Below are 20,235 nucleotides of genomic sequence, written 5' to 3'. Positions count from 1 at the left end.
AGGCATTATCTATGTAGGGGATCTGGCACTGACGTGTATATATTTGTTCTACTTCTATGATGTAACAGAACAACGGAAAAAACAACACTAATCTCAGTCATGCCTGAGAGTCAACACATTTTTCATTCTGCAAAAAATATTAATTGGTGCTTCGCATTAACACTTGTAGTTCACAGCCATTGAGGGACTGCAAGATCCAGCATGCCCGCACAGAGAATAGATTATTTTCCAGTCTGGAGGCTGTTCTGAGACAGTTCATTGTCCTATGAAGCCTAGCAACATAGAAAATTTTTATCTTTGTTCCCGTTACCCTTGTGTCACTGACATAAATAACTTTATTTTATGTGTGACTTCTCCCCCCCCCCCCTCCCCTGCTGTAAAGGAAGGACATGTAAAAGCGTCCATCTGACCGTGGCCTGTGACAGGAAAGGAAGTTTATTTTCTCCGCTGTTGGCATTGTTGATGTTTTCATAACTCCTCCAGGCCACAGCTAAAATAGATGTGATTATTCAGGAAGCCGTACTAGCCCCAGACTGACAGGTGTGGGCACACAACCACCTCCTGCTTATTTTAGGACGTTGCCTGGATCTGAGTTTTATCAGGAAAGGTTGGGACGGAGCACATCGGTGCCTGCACAAGATCCCGGCTGAGATATCCATGGTATTTTTATGTAAAATGGATGTGACTTATGCAAACATCAATACCGGTGTAACATGGTGTATAGCCTGGAGGGAGAAGAGGGAAAGCCTCCGCCTATTACTGTGCTGAATGCATTATTGTCGCTGAATCTGCTCATAGACCTAAGTGGAGAGGATTGGACGGCTGTAACTGATCCCAACAGTTCCCAATAACTTAATTCAAAATCTAGAGAGAGTTTAAGCTCCATGAATATACAGGATCAGCGTGTGCCAGTAAACCATTGTTCTCTTCTTTATTACGTGGCCCATAAAGTCACAGACATGTCGTATTGGCTTCCCAGGACAGCATCAGTTTAAGCTCCACCTCCATAGTGACTGGAAACACCCTTTTTATGCAAATTATCACAAACTCCACCCCTTTCATAATCCATTTGGTGGGACGGTCTTCTTAAATGTACTGAACAAATATATAACTGTGAATGGTGCAATTTGTGCATGCATGTAGATTTCCCTATAGTTAGGTGCTTGAGGCCTTATATCGCCAGACAGGAATCTTTCTTCTCCTCTTATTATAGCGTATGAGAGGATTTGTATAGAAGCCTACTGTTCGTTTTTTATTCTTTTGCAGGTTGCACACACACAGTTTTCTTAGGGCATTGTTTTGTTTTCCTCCAATTTTTTTATATTTTTTTTCCAGTAGTGAAATCAAAAGAAAATATAAAGGAAAAACTTCTTTGTGGATTCTTCCAGTCCCACCCCTCCAAAAAAATGCTGCTTGCGACACTGCTCCTGTACATACCACATACTTTAATAGCTATATGTAAAGAAAAAAAAAAGTTTGTAATTGAAGGGGTGGATTTCCCAGACTATTGTGTACGTTTCCTTCCTCGTCTCGTTGGTAACTTGTTAGTTATTTCTCTCCCAAGGTTTATAAGTTGACATGTTTTGAGCTGCTGCAGTGCGTGAAAGTCTCCTTTGGCCTCACCTACACCGCCCTACAGTATGAGAGGCAGGATACATTTCTGAAAGTGCTAATATTAGGATGGGTGTGTGATCTGCCGGCCTCTGGGTGTGGGTGACATCACGTCGCTGTGGCTGCTATTAAAGTCTAAATTTATCATTGTTGACACCACCTGATCCCTATCAAAGTTCTCAGTCCCATTGCTGAGAAATGACAGTGAGAATTAGATTTTGTATGTGCATAAATTATAAATGCCGACTCCACATCTACGGTGCTAGAGACTTCTGTATAAGGCTTGGGATACACGGTGATACTGGCAAGTATTATTGTGTTGATATCAGTGGAAGACTTCAGGGAAAACCAATTGATATAATTAATTCTTGCCCTGCAGAGTAGGTACATAACACAGGGATTTGGAATAGAACGTGTCATGCTCCGCCCCTGAGGTCCCATGCTGAGAATAACACATTGGATCAGGTTGTACCTGGAGTGTTCCTACAATGATTGGTGTAGGAATTATTAATGTAAATCATATGTCAACATGTCACACTTCATTTGTTTAAAGCCGTGCCGGTCTGAGCGTCAGGAATCATTGTTTAAGTCCTCTGCCCTGTGATGACACTCTAAAGGGAGCTGACTGCTATTATATAGACTCCTGTCCTGTGCCTTATTTTAAGGCAGCTCCCAAATATTATTTATTTTTTTTTTCTTCTACATTTCTTCTGCACATTATTCTGGGGTACGGTCTCTCTGTCTTCCACTTATAAATCAAGCATGCACTATCCAGTCGAACTGCATATCATACTGTTTAATTGTATATTTGTTCGTCTTGCTTGCGCTGCTTTCTCGCAGTCTTAACCCTTTCCCATTAATGCTGCATTTCCATGTGTTGTCGAGACTCCCTCTCCTACATTAATGCATATCTCTCTTCCCTTTGCTAGCTGGATTGCCTTTTGCAATTCTCAATGTGAAGCATAGCTCCTTCAAACGCGGATTTTTCTGTAACGATGATTCCATCCGGTATCCATACAAAGAAGACACCATTTCTTATCAGTTGTTAGCGGCCATAATGATTCCGATCAGTTTACTTATTGTAAGTTGTGACCTATCCGTATTATGTTTATCTGAATCATGAATCTGTTAAAATACATTCAAAGCAGGGTTTGGATGATCATGTAATATGTGTAATGGAATCCTGACTTCCCCCTGATGACAGATGTCAGGGGAGAAAAGGGTCGGGCATGTTGGGGTCTGAGTCTATCAAAGCCTTATTCTTTTATCCCTGGCATGGTTTTAGGCCCCAGATAGTATGCAGACTGTTTACTACAGGCAGTGGACATGACTGTCCATGCATTTGCCCATAGACCAAATTGCAAAAGCTCTGAGGGGACAATATAGGGTCTGAATTTGCGGTTCAGGCTTAGTGGTTTTCTCATGATAAGAATAGATCAGTCTACAGTAATATTTTTACTGTTGGATATTTGAATCCTTAGTGACCCCATAACTAAGCTAAACAAGTAAATGAGATCCTTCAGTATCGTGTTACAATAATGATTTAAATCGGCCACTCACTGACATGTCAGCCACAGTATTTAACTTTCCCATACACTGCTATAATTTTAATAATCTATTAAAATTAAAAAAATAAATAAAATTAGTTTTTAAACCTGTTCAGGTTTAGAGAACCTGCTGCTAATCCTCCACTGAAGCCGCTCTGACGGTGCCTGTCCTGACACACAGGAAGTGACCACTCAGCCGATCTCTGCATATAGCAGTGACCACTCAGTGATTGGCTGATCAGCACTTCCTGTGTGTCTGGAAAGGGTATAGGAAGTGTGGACCTGCATTGTTGGGGGACTAGTGTGGGGTAAGTACTTGTTTAGTGTTTGTTTTTGTTTTTCCTTCTGTCATTCTGAGCAGTTTAGAACCAAAAAATTGTTTCTTTTGTGTTGTTTTCCATTATTAATTATTCAGCACATTCAAGGATTTCCAGCTAGAATAAATTGTGTGTTGCCAGTCTGTGACAGATCAGGATTTATTTCCTGCCATTGAGAATCTTAACATGTTGCCTCCCAGTAAACGTGTTTTTGGCATTCCCTGCGCTTCACATCAAATGAGTTCTCTCCCATCCAAAGAAATAATAAAAAAAAGTTCACTGCAATTGCAATGGAACATTTGACTTGTACAAAGACATATATTTTATATTTCCTGGAAACCTCTGTTATTCGGGCTGGGTTTCGATCTCGGCATTTTGAAGACATGTGGGGTAGAGTATTTATTACAGTAGGGCAGGGGTGTTAAACTCGTGGCCCTCCAGCTGTTACTAAACTACAATGCCCATCGTGCCTGGACTGCTAAAGCTTTGGGAATTGTGGACCACAAGTTTGACACTTGTGTAGTAGGAGATACAGAATAGACCTAATATATCGGTAACGTCATTCTATTGATGTAGGAGATACAGAATAGACCTAATATATCGGTAACGTCATTCTATTGATGTAGGAGATACAGAATAGACCTAATATATCGGTAACGTCATTCTATTGATGTAGGAGATACAGAATAGACCTAATATACCGGTAACGTCATTCTATTGATGTCCATGAGCTATCCTTATACATATAATGAAGATACACCAAGAACTAGATGTTTTTTCTTGGTTTTAGCATTGTAACATTGATGTGTTACTAAACAACTCCTGCTCAGTTCTGTCTGAAGATGGTTCAGAAGGTCTTGACCTTTTCCGGAATGACTTGAGTAATGGTTTGGGTGTTCTGCATGCTATGTGACTATTAGTTATGCCATTTTCTGAGTGGCAGTTCACACAGCACATTGTAAAAACTTTGACATTATATTATATATTTGAGATTTTAGCTGTAAAGTCGGTGGTAAGCGAATCTATGTAAAGGCCCTTTTGCATGGGTCCATTATCCCTAAGAACAAGGACATCATCATGGCAGGAAAAACCTGGTTCACCAGCGTGTTTAGGCTCTCAAGGAGAGCTGATGTAAGACTCCTTGAGAACCGAAACGCTTTAGTAAACCTTGTTTTTCCTGCCATGGTGATATGCATTTTCTCTACTGCGACTCCACTTACGGAGTTTTTAACATTTTGAATAAAAGCCATGTGCTTTTTATGAGTGTCGGCAAAAATGTTATCCCTTGTTGGCGGAGTTGGATCTTTTTTGTGGCCGGATTATCATTAATAGCGGCAAATCTATGTAAACAGGAGATGTGCGGACAATAATAATAATTAGTGTTAATGGTGGCACAAATAATACACTGGAGTTCACCATGCCTTGTCGGGCTGTGTAAAAGGACACTTAAGGCTGTATTAGGGGGCCTGACCTCTGTTCTGCAAGCGAGCACTGATCTACTAGATCAGCACTTTGTTACTAAGCCTACTACACAGCTTCGTAATTGTGCAGCCAGGGCTGCACAGACATCACTGGTTATGTTAGTGCAGCCCTTACTTCAATCAACCTTCGGTCACGCATCACCTATTACATGTTAAGATGTGTGGGCAATCATTTTTTGTCTGGTCAAAACTTTGCGTTCAGCCAGGGAGCAAGCTTGTCGGCTGATCACTGTCTCTATTACATAGGGATTTGGCAGATCATTGCTCCATGTAATAGGGCTTTAAAAGTAACATGCACCAAACTGTATTGGAAATGAGCCTGTGACTCCACTGCATGGACTCTGTTGACTTTAAAGGGGTCTTCTGGAGATTTTTTTTTTTTTAACTGTGTTCAGGGCACTGGTAGATATAAAAGAACCATATACCTACTCCCCTCACTTTTCTTTTTAACAGCTCTGTTTCGGTATCCTGCTGTGGCTAGTGATTGAAGATGACCCCCTTGAAGCCAACTTGGCATTAGTCTACATTTGTATTGGTTGGTTCACAATTGGCCTTCTACAAAACTGTTGTGGCAGGCGTAAATAATACCTAAAACACATAATATATTCTGCGCACACAGTGTACTTTCTTGGTAAGATTTTTGACAGATTATAGTTAGTAAATCTCCCTCCCGTTCAGTAACAGAACATTCTGATAACAAATTGCTTCTTTTTATCCTAGTAATTCCATCCATATCTCTTATCGGTCCTGGCTGTAACTTTGTGGTGTAGTCTTTTTGACAGCAGGAAAGGTTCTATTTTTTTTTTTTTTTTTCTTCCATTCTTTTTCCAAGATTTTAAAATGGAAATTTGCTGGTCGGGAATCTTGTCAAGGAGCAGATGGAAAAATTAAGCACCAATGTCCTGCCCAATAAGTTGTCTCCAGAGGCCGACATTCTCTTGGGTTTGGACTGGCTCCAGTCTTCCCCAGTAGAGCTCAGTCCTGATAACCCTTACTTTTTTCTTAAGATGATAAAACTAGTTTTTACAAGTGTTACCAGACTGTGGAGTTAATCGTAATCTCCCAGTGATGGCGTGTAGAAGCTTGTGCGAGTCACTCTTCCATTGTAAAATATAACTGGTGCGCTGTACTAATATACTAACAGCAGGTTAAAAAGCCAATAAACATTCTCAACCGTGGAAAGTACAGAAAATAGTTTGGGATCTTGTTGCTGTGCATCCCAAAGGCGCTAGTAATAATACATTCTGGGCCAGTGATCAAATAACAAGTCTACCAGGACTTTAGATCTGTATTTTTATTAATATCCCCCGAGATCTTGCTGTAATGTGCTGGGAACCCGGCATTAAGTGTTCTTTTCTCTTGGATGATATTGGGCTGCGTGCTGGTGTATTGCTGTATTTGCTTGGTGTATGCTGGTATATGTCTGTGCTATAAACTAAGGGTGGAGTGTTTTACTTAGAGGGTACAGTTTAGGAAATATGAGATTATTATTATTATTATTATTATTTTATTTTGCATATTCATCAGAATCAAATAAATAATCAGAATTTATCATTACCATTAAGAGGAAAAAAAAGGAATCAACATTTACATCACAATTTTGTTAGCATGTACATCAGAAAACCTGCACCATAAACATATCCATAGGAATCAATTTTGACCTCCATCTAGCTCAGCAATGCAGCCCTCCAGCTGTTGCAAGAATATAATTCCAATTGTGCCTGGACAGCAAAAACTTTAGTTTTGCTGCCCAGGCATCATGGGGATTGTAGTTTTGCAACAGGTAGAGGGCCAGAGGTTCCCCAGTCCTGGTTCTAGTTGATGACTATGCTGTTCTATACCTCAAGATGGATGGATAGCCTATGGATGATGGATGCTAAAGTATGGCATCTGATACCTTGGAAGGCATCCGTGATATCACTGTTTATTTATGGGCACTGTCACTGGAGCTTTCATGATGCAGAAATTCCTTCCTCTCCACCTCCTAAGGTCAGAGCAGCGGTATTGGTGACAGCCACTAATCCATCACACATTGTTATATGCTTGGTGACTGTCAGTAGCACCACCCCTCTGCAGGGAGCTCTACAGGAGGAGATGAGGAAACTCCAATGATGAAACTTTGTAAATGTGATAACCATTCATGTATAGAACTTCCCCCTGGATCATCTTTATATGTAAACCCACCCTTAAAGATTGGTTGGATTTGTTCTTGGAGAGATAAGCCAACATCATAGCTGTCTGGCAATGGCTTAACCTCTCCACTCTCCATAGACTACAAAGTAATGTTTGGCCATGTGTATAGGGAGATCGGGTAAGAGAGCACGAACATTCACACTACAGCTAGTGAAAGTGTTTGGCCTTTCCTGCTCACAGATGCCATGAATTTATGGTTCCTCGCAGCCTGTTAGGCCAGTTGGCACTATAGTTGGCATCTATGCACACTTCTAGTGCATGGGAGTTTGGTCTTTGGTCTCAGTCTGTGTTTATAAATTGATGACCTATTGCCTTTAATGTGTTATAGTGAACAGTTTTCATTATTTGGAACATTTCGATACTTGGAATGCAGAGGTGAAACAAAGTTTAGAAACTTGGTGTGTAGCCCGGTACATTATATTATTATCGGAAAGAACCGCATAAATTAGGTAGTATAATAAAAGTTCTCTATAAAGTATCACTAATCTTATCCTTCTTTTAATGAAAACTCTGATGAGAAGACATTGGTTTATGTCCAATTCCCTCTGTGCCCCCCAAACCAGGTCTTATTAATGGGGCTTCTCCATTGGTCATAGATTATACCAACATGTTAACAAATGAGCTCAGTTAATCCAAAGATGTGAACTCGATATGTAACTCGATCCGTAAAACTGAGATTGGTGCAACCATAGAAAAGACTGTGCAGCATGTGATCCCTTTACGTGTATCTAAGTCATCTTGGTATTATGCTAGGCAAACCATATAGATATTGAAAATTTGCAGGTTATCCTGTACATGCTGTGACATGGCTGCCCAAGGTATTAACCTGCATCTCTTTCTTTCCTACAGATCATTTTAGGGGAAGCCCTGTCTGTATATTATAACCGGTTGCAGTCGAGCGGCTTTGTCAGAAATCACTATGTAGCCACTATCTACAAAGCCATTGGCACGTTCATCTTCGGAGCGGCAGTAAGCCAGTCGCTGACAGATATCGCCAAGTACACTATAGGGCGCCTGAGGCCTCACTTTATTGATGTCTGTAAACCGAACTGGAGCCAGATCAACTGTAACGCAGGATACATCGAGAACTTTGAATGTCTAGGAGATCCTGTGAAGTCCAGCGAGGCGCGGTGAGTACACTCCTTCGTGTGTGTTAGTATTAACATTTTATCACCGACATAATAGAGGAACTTTCATCTGCTGATAGAGGACTTTACACAACGGACATATGTAAACGTTGGTTAACCAGGAACTCCCATGTGATATCTGTTGCTTCACCTTTAGATTACAAGAGTTATATATTACAGTATACATTTCCACGAACACTTATTTCCAGTGCAAACTCAAGAATTCAGGTGTGGCCGCATGCATAGGCGAGATATGAGTGGTTTACTGAAGGTGGAGGTCTGTTATAGAGCTAAGCCGGGGCTGTTGCACATCTAGTCTCTGTGTATTCTAGATCTGTAGACACAACGTATGGCACCATATCTTTGCTCTGGGAAAATAGCACCGTAATACGGTGTCCTTTCATATAACATTATAAGCATGCAGAAGTGAACCATGGGTCTTTTTAAGCTTGTGATATGATAGCACCATGGCAAAGGTGTTTGTCGCAGTATAGAAAACGGCACCTCTGCAAAGAGTTTGTATTGTTATCGGGAGCAGCTGGTCTTCAGTTACAGACGTTGCTTCTTTGTGACGTCATCTCTTTAATTATTCAGTGTTTACCGGTTAGCAGTATACCGCCACGTTATATTCGCATTATATCAGATAACCTCATAAGTCCTAAAATGTGTGGGGAAAGGTCTAGTTGTGTGGTCATAGCACTCAAGCTAACGGTACACGCTTAGTGTCTGCCATCAGGGCACACAAGGAGTAGGCATGTTGGATCTCAGGGAGTTAAATTACAGGAAAGGGTCTTCCAAATTCACACCAGCTCTTGAGCTATTACAGCGTATCATTACTGTAATGGAAATAGCCTATTAGGTGATGTGCCAGTTTTTGTTATCTTATCGGCACACCAGTTTATTTACTTTACCATTGGTCATAATAGTGTTATGCCTGCTGAGGATTATTATGCATCTGTTCTGTTTATTATGCTTGTGATAAACCTTTATATCTAGTGCTGGCTCTTCTCCTATGTTGTAAGTTTTTGCTCTGACTGGATTATGTCCCAAATTAATAGTTGGATTACGTGTAGGAGAAGATGTCCCCTTATACTGGACTTGGACAAGGTGCCAAACCCTGTTTGTATTAGAAGTAGGTAGCTAATGTGTTATATTGGTTTGCAGAATATATATGCTGTTTGTTGCAGCACCAGTCCATCTCTTCTACTGGCTGTGCCCTAGCGGTAAGCTTGGTGGATATACATAACTTCCACCAGGCTATACGGCAGTCGGGTGTTTACTACTCAAGCATGGTGCCGTTGTTCACAGCCCAAGTCTATATATAAATATAGGTTTTACTTAACTTGCTGGACACCTTTGGACCCTTGCCTTTGCTGTGCCCTGAGGATACCATTATGGTTGAAACACGTTGGGACATGAGTCAGTTATTTAGTTAGAGTGGATGTTAATGAGGGTACTGAATCTTCTGTCGCTTTGTCTTACTACATTGGTTCTTTGAAACCATTTGGTTTTTGTACCCTTTTTTGACATAACTTGACTTCTCCTATAACTTTTTGATACTTTTGCTTTGCGAATATGGTTGAGTTTGCTCATAGTGCAGTGTACTGTGTGTGCTTGTATGCAGGCAGCGATTCTCAGCTGTATACACAATACGAGATACCACAGTGCTGGTTCCTGGCATGTTGCATTGCTGGCCTTCATGACTATCGGGGAGCTGCGCCTGTTACTATAATTAAATGTAACATGAGCACAGCTCTGCTGAATATGACATTACAGCTATTTCCAAGGCCTGCTGTAACCCTGCTCATATCCTTAATACCAGGATTGTCAGCTTAGCTACATCGCACCAGTAAGACAAACATGATATCATCTTTATTACAGAACTTTGTAAGGTTGGGCAAAATATAAAATGGGTGTTGCAATAAGATTTTAAAGGACCCCTGTGCCTATTATTCTCAATCTTTATAGATTCTCTAGTATTAAATAAGTCTGGTTTCTGCAAATAAAACCTTTTCCTAGTACAATACATACAGTTTTCCAGGATACTTTATGTATTTGAAGGGTTTCTGGGCTAAATTTATTGAAGACATATCCGGAGTATAGGCCATTAATGTCACCCTGCACCCCCTGACAATTACTTGTTAATATATTCAGAGAACAGAGCCAGGGGCTGACTGCTCCTTATATTGTATAGTGGCTGTGCTAGGTTACTGCAGCTCAGCTCTCATTCAGCTCCAGTAACCTGGACCCTGGACCCCAGACTGCCAAGAAACCTGAATGGGGTGAAAAGAAGGGGATAATAAGGGTTAGCCACAATATGGCATGGGCTCTGTGGAGGTGTGTGTGCTTGTGGTGGTGTGGGTAACTACAAGATGACAGGGGCTCTGTGGAGGTGTGTGTGTGCTTGTGGTGGTGTGGGTAACTACAAGATGACAGGGGCTCTGCGGAGGTGTAGTGATGGATGGGTAACTACAAGATGACAGGGGCTCTGCGGAGGTGTGTGTGTGTGGTGATGGGGATAACTACAAGATGACAGGGGCTCTGCGGAGGTGTGTGTGTGTGGTGATGGGGATAACTACAAGATGACAGGGGCTCTGCGGAGGTGTAGTGATGGATGGGTAACTACAAGATTGCAAGGGTGTGTGTTTGGTGGTGGTAATGGGGGGGGGGGGGGGGGTAACTTCAAGATGCCAGGGAGTCTGCCGAAGTGTGTGGTGGTGGGGTAACTAAAAGATGGCAGGGGCTCTACGGAGGTGTGTGGTGGTGGTGATGATTATAATGGGTGAGTAACTACAAGATGGCAGGGGCTTTGCGGAGGTGTGTGTGTGTGTGTGGTTGTGGGGTAACTACAAGTAGAGAGGGGCTTTGCGGAGGTGTGTGTTTGGTGGGGGTAACTACAAGATGGCAGGGGCTCTGCGAAGGTGTGTGTGTGTGTGTGTGTGTGTGGTGGGGTAACTACAAGTAGGCAGGGGCTCTGCGGAGGTGTGTGGTGGGGGTAACTACAAGATGGCAGGGGCTCTGCGAAGGTGTGTGTGTGTTTGGTGGGGGTAACTACAAGATGGCAGGGGCTCTGCGGAGGTGTGTGCATGTAAGGGGGGTTAACTGCAAGAGAGCATGGGCTCGGGGAAGGGAAAGGGTGGCAGGGGCTCTGTGTGGAAGAGCAAGGAATACAAAAGGAAGAGGGGAGGTTTCGGGCATTAAAGAGGAAGATGACTGGAGCTCGATTTAGGGGCAGGGGCAGAAAGGGAGCTCTGTAAAGTAGATGAAAGGGGGAAAGCTTGGTACAAAGTTGAAAGGGGGGTACAGGGTCATAAAGTGGTGAGAGCTCTGTGGGAGTTGAGGACTGATGTCTTTATTAAGATCAAGGGGACAGAACTGAGTACCAGGGGTTCTGTGATGGGGGTCTGAGAACATGTAAGGGGCACTGTTAGGGAGGGGGTAGAGATGGTTAGAACTATTGGGGACAGGAGATGGTAGAGGGTCGATTTGGTGGTAAAGGACATAGAAGATGACAAGGGCTTTTCGAGTAGGGAGGCATAGTAGGTGTCAGAATCCATTTACAGAATAGGGGCACGGCTGTTGGGTATTTTATGGGGGCAGAAAGTGGCAGGTTGGGAATCTTACATAGGCATCCGCACTCATGCTGTTACACAACAAAAGGTTTAACAGTTCCTAGTATATAGTTTTGTAATATGTTTTCCCTTCTCCCCCTTCCCCCAGATAACAGATAGCTCCCATGTGCATTGAGAGCCTGCTTGTCACATCATAGGGTTTCTGTTATTACTTGAAGCCGGGCAGATTGACAGATTCCTGTTATCTTCATCATCTGGCAACGCCATCAGTTTAACTTACTGAGGCCAAGTATGGTGCTGCTGGAAATCGGGATGAAAAAATAACATCTGTTTTCCAAAGTCTAAAAAAATCCCTTGTGACAAATATCAGATGCAGAACAGGGACAGCACTTTAATCCCACTACTTTGGGTTTACTATATCTCTTAACCCTATAGGTCAAATGATTTCCAAAGTTGACTTTAAGGGAAACTAAAACTAGAAATGAGAGAGAGAAAAAAAGTAGAAAACACCTGTTTTTTAGACTATAAAATCTTCTAAAAGCTCCTGAAACAATCTTGTAAAACTTGATTCTATCTGCCCCTTGTGCTTTTTTTCAGCTTTAGAAATGCTAAAGGTAGGGCTTAACTTGCCTTGGGATTCATTCATTGGAGATACTGAAAGGGGTACTCTGGGCGGATAAGAAAATTGTTTTCAAATAAACTAATGTTAGAAAGTTATCCATATTTGTAGATTACTTCTATATATATATATATATATATATATATATAAAAAAAAAATCTTAATCCTTAAAATACTTATCAGTTGCTGTATGTCCTGCAGGAAGTGGTTCTCTCTGCTGCCACCACTGTCCATGTCAGGAACTGCCCAGAGCAGTAGCAAATCCCCATAGAAAACCTCTAATGTTCTGGACAGTTCCTGACATGGACAGAGGTGGCAGCAGAGAGCACTGTGTCAGACTGGAAAGAATACACACCACTTCCTGCAGGACATACAGCACCTGATAATTAACTGAATTCTTTAGATTTTTTTTATTAGACGTTATTTACAAATTTATATATCTTTTGCCAACACCAGTTGATTTACTTTTTTTTTCCGTTGAACTGTTCCTTTTTAAATGGTCTTTGGTTTCAAATAACTCAATTGACAGCCTATGTAAAAAAAAAAAAAAAAAAAAATTGCAAGACAAAGCACAGGAAGTAGGGACAGTATTTAGAATGTGTTTAATGCTGCAGAGACTCTAAAAACGTTTGCTCTGTGTATGTGCCTGCTGAAGATGATTTCTGCTGTTCCTTAAAGTTAAATCAAGGCTTCCCTCTCATCTCTAAACACTCATAAAGCTCTGGGTAGCTGATCCTTGTGTAGATACCAGTGTATGTACAGCAAAAACAATACATATAAAGAATTTTTATTATTGAGTTCTAAAGTTTTCAGATTTACCTTACCTGATGATTTAAAGGGACAGTGTCACATTTTTGATAATTTTTTTATGAAAAGTAATAAGTATAAATAAGTCTGTAGGATGTTTTTTTTTTTTTTTATGTAGTGTTTCAGTATTTTTTTCTAAAATGTATTGCTGCACAGGGGGCTGCCATGTTTATAGTGTCTGTGTGTGACGTCATTTCACGACACACACACAGACACTATACGGCACCTCCACATCATTGAAGTGAACCGACGGAGTCCGTCTGGTTCACTTCACTGGAGGCTCCGTCACTGTGTACTGCGCATGTGCATAGACATGCGCAGTACACAGCTACAGTACATGGGGCGGGTGGCGGCGCCATTTTCTTGAGGTCCCAGCCCGAGAACCGGGGAGGAGAGAGAGACCGCACAGTGAGTGGACAGGAGAACTGTGTGCAGCTCTCTCTCCACCCCCGCCCCCCGCCGGAGGGGGAGAAATTTAATAAACTTTTGCTTTGGGTGCCGGGACATCACCCAGCAATGTCCCGGCACCAGTCACCGCAGCTCTCTCCTTCTTTCCCCCAGCAGCAGCTCAGCAGCGTTCTGTGGGGGAACGGGCTTGGAGATGCTGCGGGGGGAAGATGGAGAGAGTAAGGCTGATGGCAGGGGGAGCAGGGCACAGCAGCGTCTGCTGCATGCTGTCCCCCCTGCGGTTGCCGGACCCGAGAGCGCCGGCATCACGATGGTGATTGGGGCAGAGAGGAGGTGAGGGGATGATGGGGGTGATAGAGGAGGTGATAGGGCCGGATTTAGCATCGGGGGGTCTAATGGGGCAGAAAAATCCTATTCAGACCTGAGAGGGATCCGGGCAGCTGTCAGTGAACCAGGCCGGCGAGGACTGGTGGTGCGCGGGGCTCCCCCGCTCCGGGCTGTGACAGGATTGGAATGCGGCCTGGGAGATGGGGCAGCCCCGGCGTCCAGGGCCACCAGGTGGAAACAGCGGCGGCGGCGGGCGGTGGACGCCGGGGCTGCCCTATCTCCCAGGCCGCATTCCACTCCTGTCACAGCCCGGAGCGGGGGAGCCCCGCGCACCACCAGTCCTCGCCGGCACGGTTCACTGACAGCTGCCCGGATCCCTCTCAGGTCTGCATAGGATTTTTCTGCCCCGATTAGACCCCCCGATGCCCCATCATCCCCTCACCTCCTCTATCACCCCCATCATCCCCTCACCTCCTCTATCACCCCCATCATCCTCTCACCTCCTCTATCACCCCCATCATCCCCTCACCTCCTCTATCACCCCCATCATCCTCTCTATCACCCCCATCATCCCCTCACCTCCTCTGTCACCCCCATCATCCTCTCTATCACCCCCATCATCCCCTCACCTCCTCTATCACCCCCATCATCCTCTCACCTCCTCTATCACCCCCATCATCCTCTCACCTCCTCTATCACCCCCATCATCCTCTCACCTCCTCTATCACCCCCATCATCCCCTCACCTCCTCTATCACCCCCATCATCCCCTCACCTCCTCTATCACCCCCATCATCCTCTCTATCACCCCCATCATCCCCTCACCTCCTCTATCACCCCCATCATCCTCTCTATCACCCCCATCATCCCCTCACCTCCTCTGTCACCCCCATCATCCTCTCTATCACCCCCATCATCCCCTCACCTCCTCTATCACCCCCATCATCCCCTCACCTCCTCTATCACCCCCATCATTCCCTTACCTCCTCTATCATCCCCTCACCTCCTCTATCACCCCCATCATCCCCTCCTCTATCACCCCCATCATCCCCTCACCTCCTCTATCACCCCCATCATCCCCTCACCTCCTCTGTCACCCCCATCATCCTCTCTATCACCCCCATCATCCCCTCACCTCCTCTGTCACCCCCATCATCCTCTCTATCACCCACATCATCCCCTCACCTCTCTGTCACCCCCATCATCTTCTCCTCTCTCCCCTTCACCTCCTCTCACCCCCACCACCTCCTGTAACTGTTCTGGGGGGAACCAGCCTGCCTCTACCGTGCCTTCTCCCTGTGCCCCCTACTTCCCCCCCCCCCCCCCCCCCCCCCCAGTTGCTCCTTCTGCCATATCAGCTTCCCCCCCCGTCACCCCAGCCTCTCTGCCCCCCGTCACCCCAGCCTCCCTGCCCCCCGTCACCCCAGCCTCCCTCCCCCCTGTCTCTCCAGCCTCCCTCTGCCCCGTCACCCCAGCCTCCCTCCCCCCTGTCTCTCCAGCCTCCCTCTGCCCCGTCACCCCAGCCTCTCCCTCCCGTCACCCCAGCCTCTACCCCCTGTCTCTATATCCCGCCTACCTGTGCAATGTGTGACACAGCGGACACCAGCGAACACTAGCCTGTACATATATACACACACACACATACATATATATATATATATATATATATATATATATATATATATATATATATATATATATACATATTATATATATATATATATACATACATATTATATATATATATATATATATATATATATATATATATATATACATACATATTATATATATATATATATATATACATACATATTATATATATATATACATACATATTATATATACATACATAATAAATATATATATATACACATATACAGTGATACCTTGGTTTAAGAGTAACTTTGTTTAAGAGCATTTTGGTTTAAGAGCTCACAGTCTTTTCAAAATTCTGACTTGGTTTAAGAGCATTGCTTTGGTTTAAGAGCTCCCTGTACTGGTTGGGAGTGCGAGTGGAGGAGGGGAATGGTCTGCATAGCGGGGTCTACAGCCCTGTACTCTGACCCAAGAAGTCTCCCTCATCTTCCAAATCATAGCAGGTCCACGTCAGGCTGGGGCTTACATCAGGGGACAGGACTGTGGAGGTAATCTCTCCATAGCTGTAACCCCTCTCTCCCTGGACAGAGAGCGCTGCATGTATGTGCCCACCTCTGCCCTGCTCATTCCTTCATGCTCCCTGCAGTCTCTGTCCGCCCTTGTGTTTCCCATCCTCTCCATTACTGTACAGTAACTTATAATATCACAGATTCTGCTGTTTCTGAATGTTTGTTTCATTAGTTTTACATGTTATTCAGAATAATAAATCATTATTTTGGGGTGTGGAACCAATTGTCTGCATTTCTATGAATTCTTATGGGAAAATTTGCTTTGGTTTAAAAGCGGATTTGGATTACAAGCACTGTCCCGGAACGAATTATGCTCGTAATCCAAGGCACCACTATATATATATATATATATATATATATATATATATATATATATAATATACACACACACATATATTATATATATAATATATATATATATATATATATATATATATATATATATATATATATATATATATATATATATATATATATACATACATACAGGCTAGTGTTTGCTGGTGTCTGTTGTGTCACACATTGCACAGGTAGGCTACATAGATAGATAGACAGACACACAGGAGAGTACAGGCTATTGTTCTCTGGTGTCCGCAGTGTCACATGCTTCTTCTGGCTGTACTGCTGTGCAGACAACAACAAAATGGCGATGCCCAACAGTACACATAATATCACCTTTCCCCTCTTTGTTCTTTTGTGAAAAGAGGGGGGAGGTGATGATGTCACAGCAGCTGAGCAGGGACTGCCTCTTTTTTTCAGCATTCCTATTTCAGGCTGCTTTTACCAGCAGTTTCCTGCTGGAGCTCCCCCTGGTGGCCATCACTGGGAAATATGGAAAATTTGATCGTTAATTTTTCATATTTCTTTACATGTAAAAAAAATAAAAAACACATATAAATTAACAAAAAAAATTAACAAATTCACTTTTAACACTTTCAAAAAAATGTTTTACTTGGCGACACATTCCCTTTAAGTCAATGAAAAGAACTGATGCTTGTTTTACACTGCACATCCCCATTCCATCCCTGTTAAACTGCTGACTAGTTCGTAGACTTTTCCTTTCAGGAAGCCATTACTTATAATGTGGTCTAAGCATAGTGTAGATCATAGGGCTGTTCTGGGCAATGCACAGGAATGAAAACTGCCTTGAAGCGACTGTGAACCACCAATGACTTAGTCTGAATCATGAAATGAAGTCAATCTTGTAAAATATTCCCTGAGGCACCAAGTAAATTAAAGATGCAAATCGGACACGCTGGAGCTTGGAAAGCTGAGATCTGGGGTGCTGGTGTATTGGGCCTTCTAAACCTCCTAATCTGTTCTTCTGGTTTGATTTCAGTCAGAGCAAGAAAGTCCCTAAATGACATGGATCCAGCATGTAGTCCAGAGCGAGGTCCAAACCTTATAGAAGTTTAGATCTTTGGGCTTTTACTTCATGCTGGTCCAATGTGCCTTTTTGAAGATTTTCAAAATATGATTGTTGTAGTGGTGACAGGCAAAGAAATTCTCTTCTTGATTGGTTAAAAACAAGAGACTTAAAGGAGAAGTCCAGCGAAAATCTTTATTAAAGTGTTGTATTGCGCCCCCCCCTGCTAAATGCTTATAAAGTGCTTTTTTTCCCTGCACTTACTTCTGCATCAAGGCTTCACTTCCTGGATAACATGGTGATGTCACGACCCGACTCTCAGGGCTGTGGCTGCTGGAGAGGATGGTGGCAGAGGGATGCTCAGTGTCCATCCAGTGTCCTGTGTCCCTCAGTGTCCCCCTGCCATCTCTCCAGCAGCCACAGCCCGCACAGCTCTGGGAGTCGGGTCGTGACAGCACCATTTTATCCAGGAAGTGACATCACCATTTTATCCAGGAAGTGAAGCCTTGATGCAGTAGTAAGTGCAGGGAAAAAAGCACTTTATAAGCATTTCCCGTAATAAGTGTATATTGCTGATTTGTATAACTTTTGGGGGGACAATACAATACTTAAAATAAAAATTTTCACCAGACTTCTCCTTTAAAGGGATATTACAAGATAAAGCTAACTTGTTCCCTATCCACGACCTCCATACCCCCTGATGATCTCCATATTGGGACATTAGCTTTTTTTTTTTTTTTTTTTTTTTTAATAGAATCCATTCATGGGTAACACAATAGTCAGGATAGCCTTGTGTTATAGGACAAGTGACCAAAATGTCCTGGATTTTCAAGCAGACTAAAGGATTTGTAAAGCGTCAAATTATGTTATAAAAAGGTGGATTATGATATCTTTAAAAAAAATGGATTCATAAAAGACATGCTGTCTGCTATTTTGGCATACCTAGGCCGCGGTGCCAGCTCACCATGGTAACTGACCACAGTCATGTAAGCTTTTCCAGACATAATCCCTAGCTGTGTGGGGGGACATAACTATTTATTATTTTTTGAGGACATCTCTCCTGTGTGGATATATAGGAAACATCAATGTCTTTTGGTTACAGAAATATTAACTGTATCATGAGTCAAAAGCTGCCAAAGCTGAAAACCTTTAGTTTAGGATTAAAACGTTGTCTTTTCTTCATTCTGTGGAGTCATCAGAAATCCCTTCATCCTATCAGATTATTAAAGCATTTAAAGGGGCATCACCCTGACAAATTTTCATTTCCTAATTTATTTGACATCTAAACTTCTGCATTCTAGGCATTGGTAATGACCCTGATTCCAAATAATTTACCCTTTTGTATTTCATTATGCCTTGTAAAGGCGCAGCAAGCGAGCACTGTTCTCACAGATTGACGCTCATTTGCGGCCATACACGGCCGCATATCAGGTTGTGTAAAAGTACTCTTAAACTGTGACCTTTTGGGGTCCAGCCAAGGGGGCCTGTTCATCCCAAGGGCACACCAGTTTTTAATCTTAATGTTCATTCGGAGAGCTGAGAGCAACTGGTCACTCATTCTGCGTTTGAATATTGGTGGCTGGAAAGTTGGATGCAGCCCTAGGAAGTCTGAGAAAACATGGATATAGTCTTAGTCTATGGCCTTCAGCCCATGGTATTTAAATGCCAATCAGACTTTAGCGTGTTCGATTTGCGCTCAGCTCTAGTCAATGGAAATCAGACCCCACAAAAGAATTTGTTCCATATTGGAATTCTGTATATTTATGGCTGGTTGTACAGTACTGTGGCTTATCACTAATGTTTATCGTATATGCTTTATCGTATGGGTTGTCTTCTGTTCACCATGTAACACTTTTTGGAAGGTTATGTCCGCCCAGCGTGTTTTACAAGTACTTGCTATTACAGGAATGGTAATATAATGGTTATCATTTGTCAACCTATTTGTTCATGGGTCGGCTGGTTTAGGGAGAAGTTGAAGATCGAAAAATAGTCCACTGTTTGATCATCTTAAAAATGGCCGATCTCCAGAGACATCCAAAAAGAGATGTAAGGTGCACAAGATAGTAGGCTCCAGTGAGCCCAATTTTTATCAATGAAGAAAATTATATTAAAGGGAATGAAGTCCAACTGCTGGGCTTGGACTATATTAATAGGTAATGACGATGGTCTAAAGGATTTTGTACAATGCATTACAAATTCATCCCTTTAAATCTCTGCCATATACAAAACCTTAACTGCAGGGAAAAGAAAGGACATTTCAAAATGGTGCCACCCAAATAGAATGAAATCCAAGCGCGGGTCATACCCTGACTCATCTGCCATGCCGAAACAGATGTGCATATGGTGATCCAAGTATAAATACGCCTAAGGGCACGCAAATACTTTTCCTCTCTGGTGGACTTACATCTTTTAAGATTTTAATTTCAGTTTTGGCACATGAAATAATGAAAGGAACTGCTGGCAATACCTCGGCTGACGGTGCTGTGACTAATCGTGATCTTATTATAATGGAACGCTTTTTTTTTAATGGCCGTTATTTAGCATTTCGACATACCTAGTGAGACAACCGTCATGTCATTTTTTTTATCTTATTTTTAAAATTTTTATGTTTAAGGCATTTTACAGTTTGTCTTTGAATTACTCACCGAAGGGATGGGATGTTACTCTGTGTATAATACATCAGTCATCATGTA

General features: G+C 42.7%; 1 protein-coding gene across 2 annotated transcripts in view; it reads left to right on the top strand.

Moving 5' to 3' along the window:
* Positions 1-20,235, top strand: part of PLPP1 (phospholipid phosphatase 1) — a 62,952-nt gene that overhangs the window by 33,637 nt on the left and 9,080 nt on the right. Inside the window, exons 2-3 of one of the 2 annotated variants that reach the window (XM_069963057.1) lie at positions 2,541-2,692; positions 7,999-8,279. In XM_069963057.1, coding sequence (XP_069819158.1) covers positions 2,541-2,692; positions 7,999-8,279 — 433 coding nt within the window. The remainder of the gene's footprint in view (positions 1-2,540; positions 2,693-7,998; positions 8,280-20,235) is intronic. The other variant, XM_069963056.1, reaches the window with a different exon arrangement.

The sequence above is a fragment of the Dendropsophus ebraccatus genome, chromosome 3 (assembly GCF_027789765.1).
Source record: "Dendropsophus ebraccatus isolate aDenEbr1 chromosome 3, aDenEbr1.pat, whole genome shotgun sequence".
Classification (NCBI taxonomy): Eukaryota; Metazoa; Chordata; class Amphibia; order Anura; family Hylidae; genus Dendropsophus; species Dendropsophus ebraccatus.
Note: the sequence above shows the minus strand (reverse complement) of the source record. Positions and strands in the feature narration are given on the sequence as shown.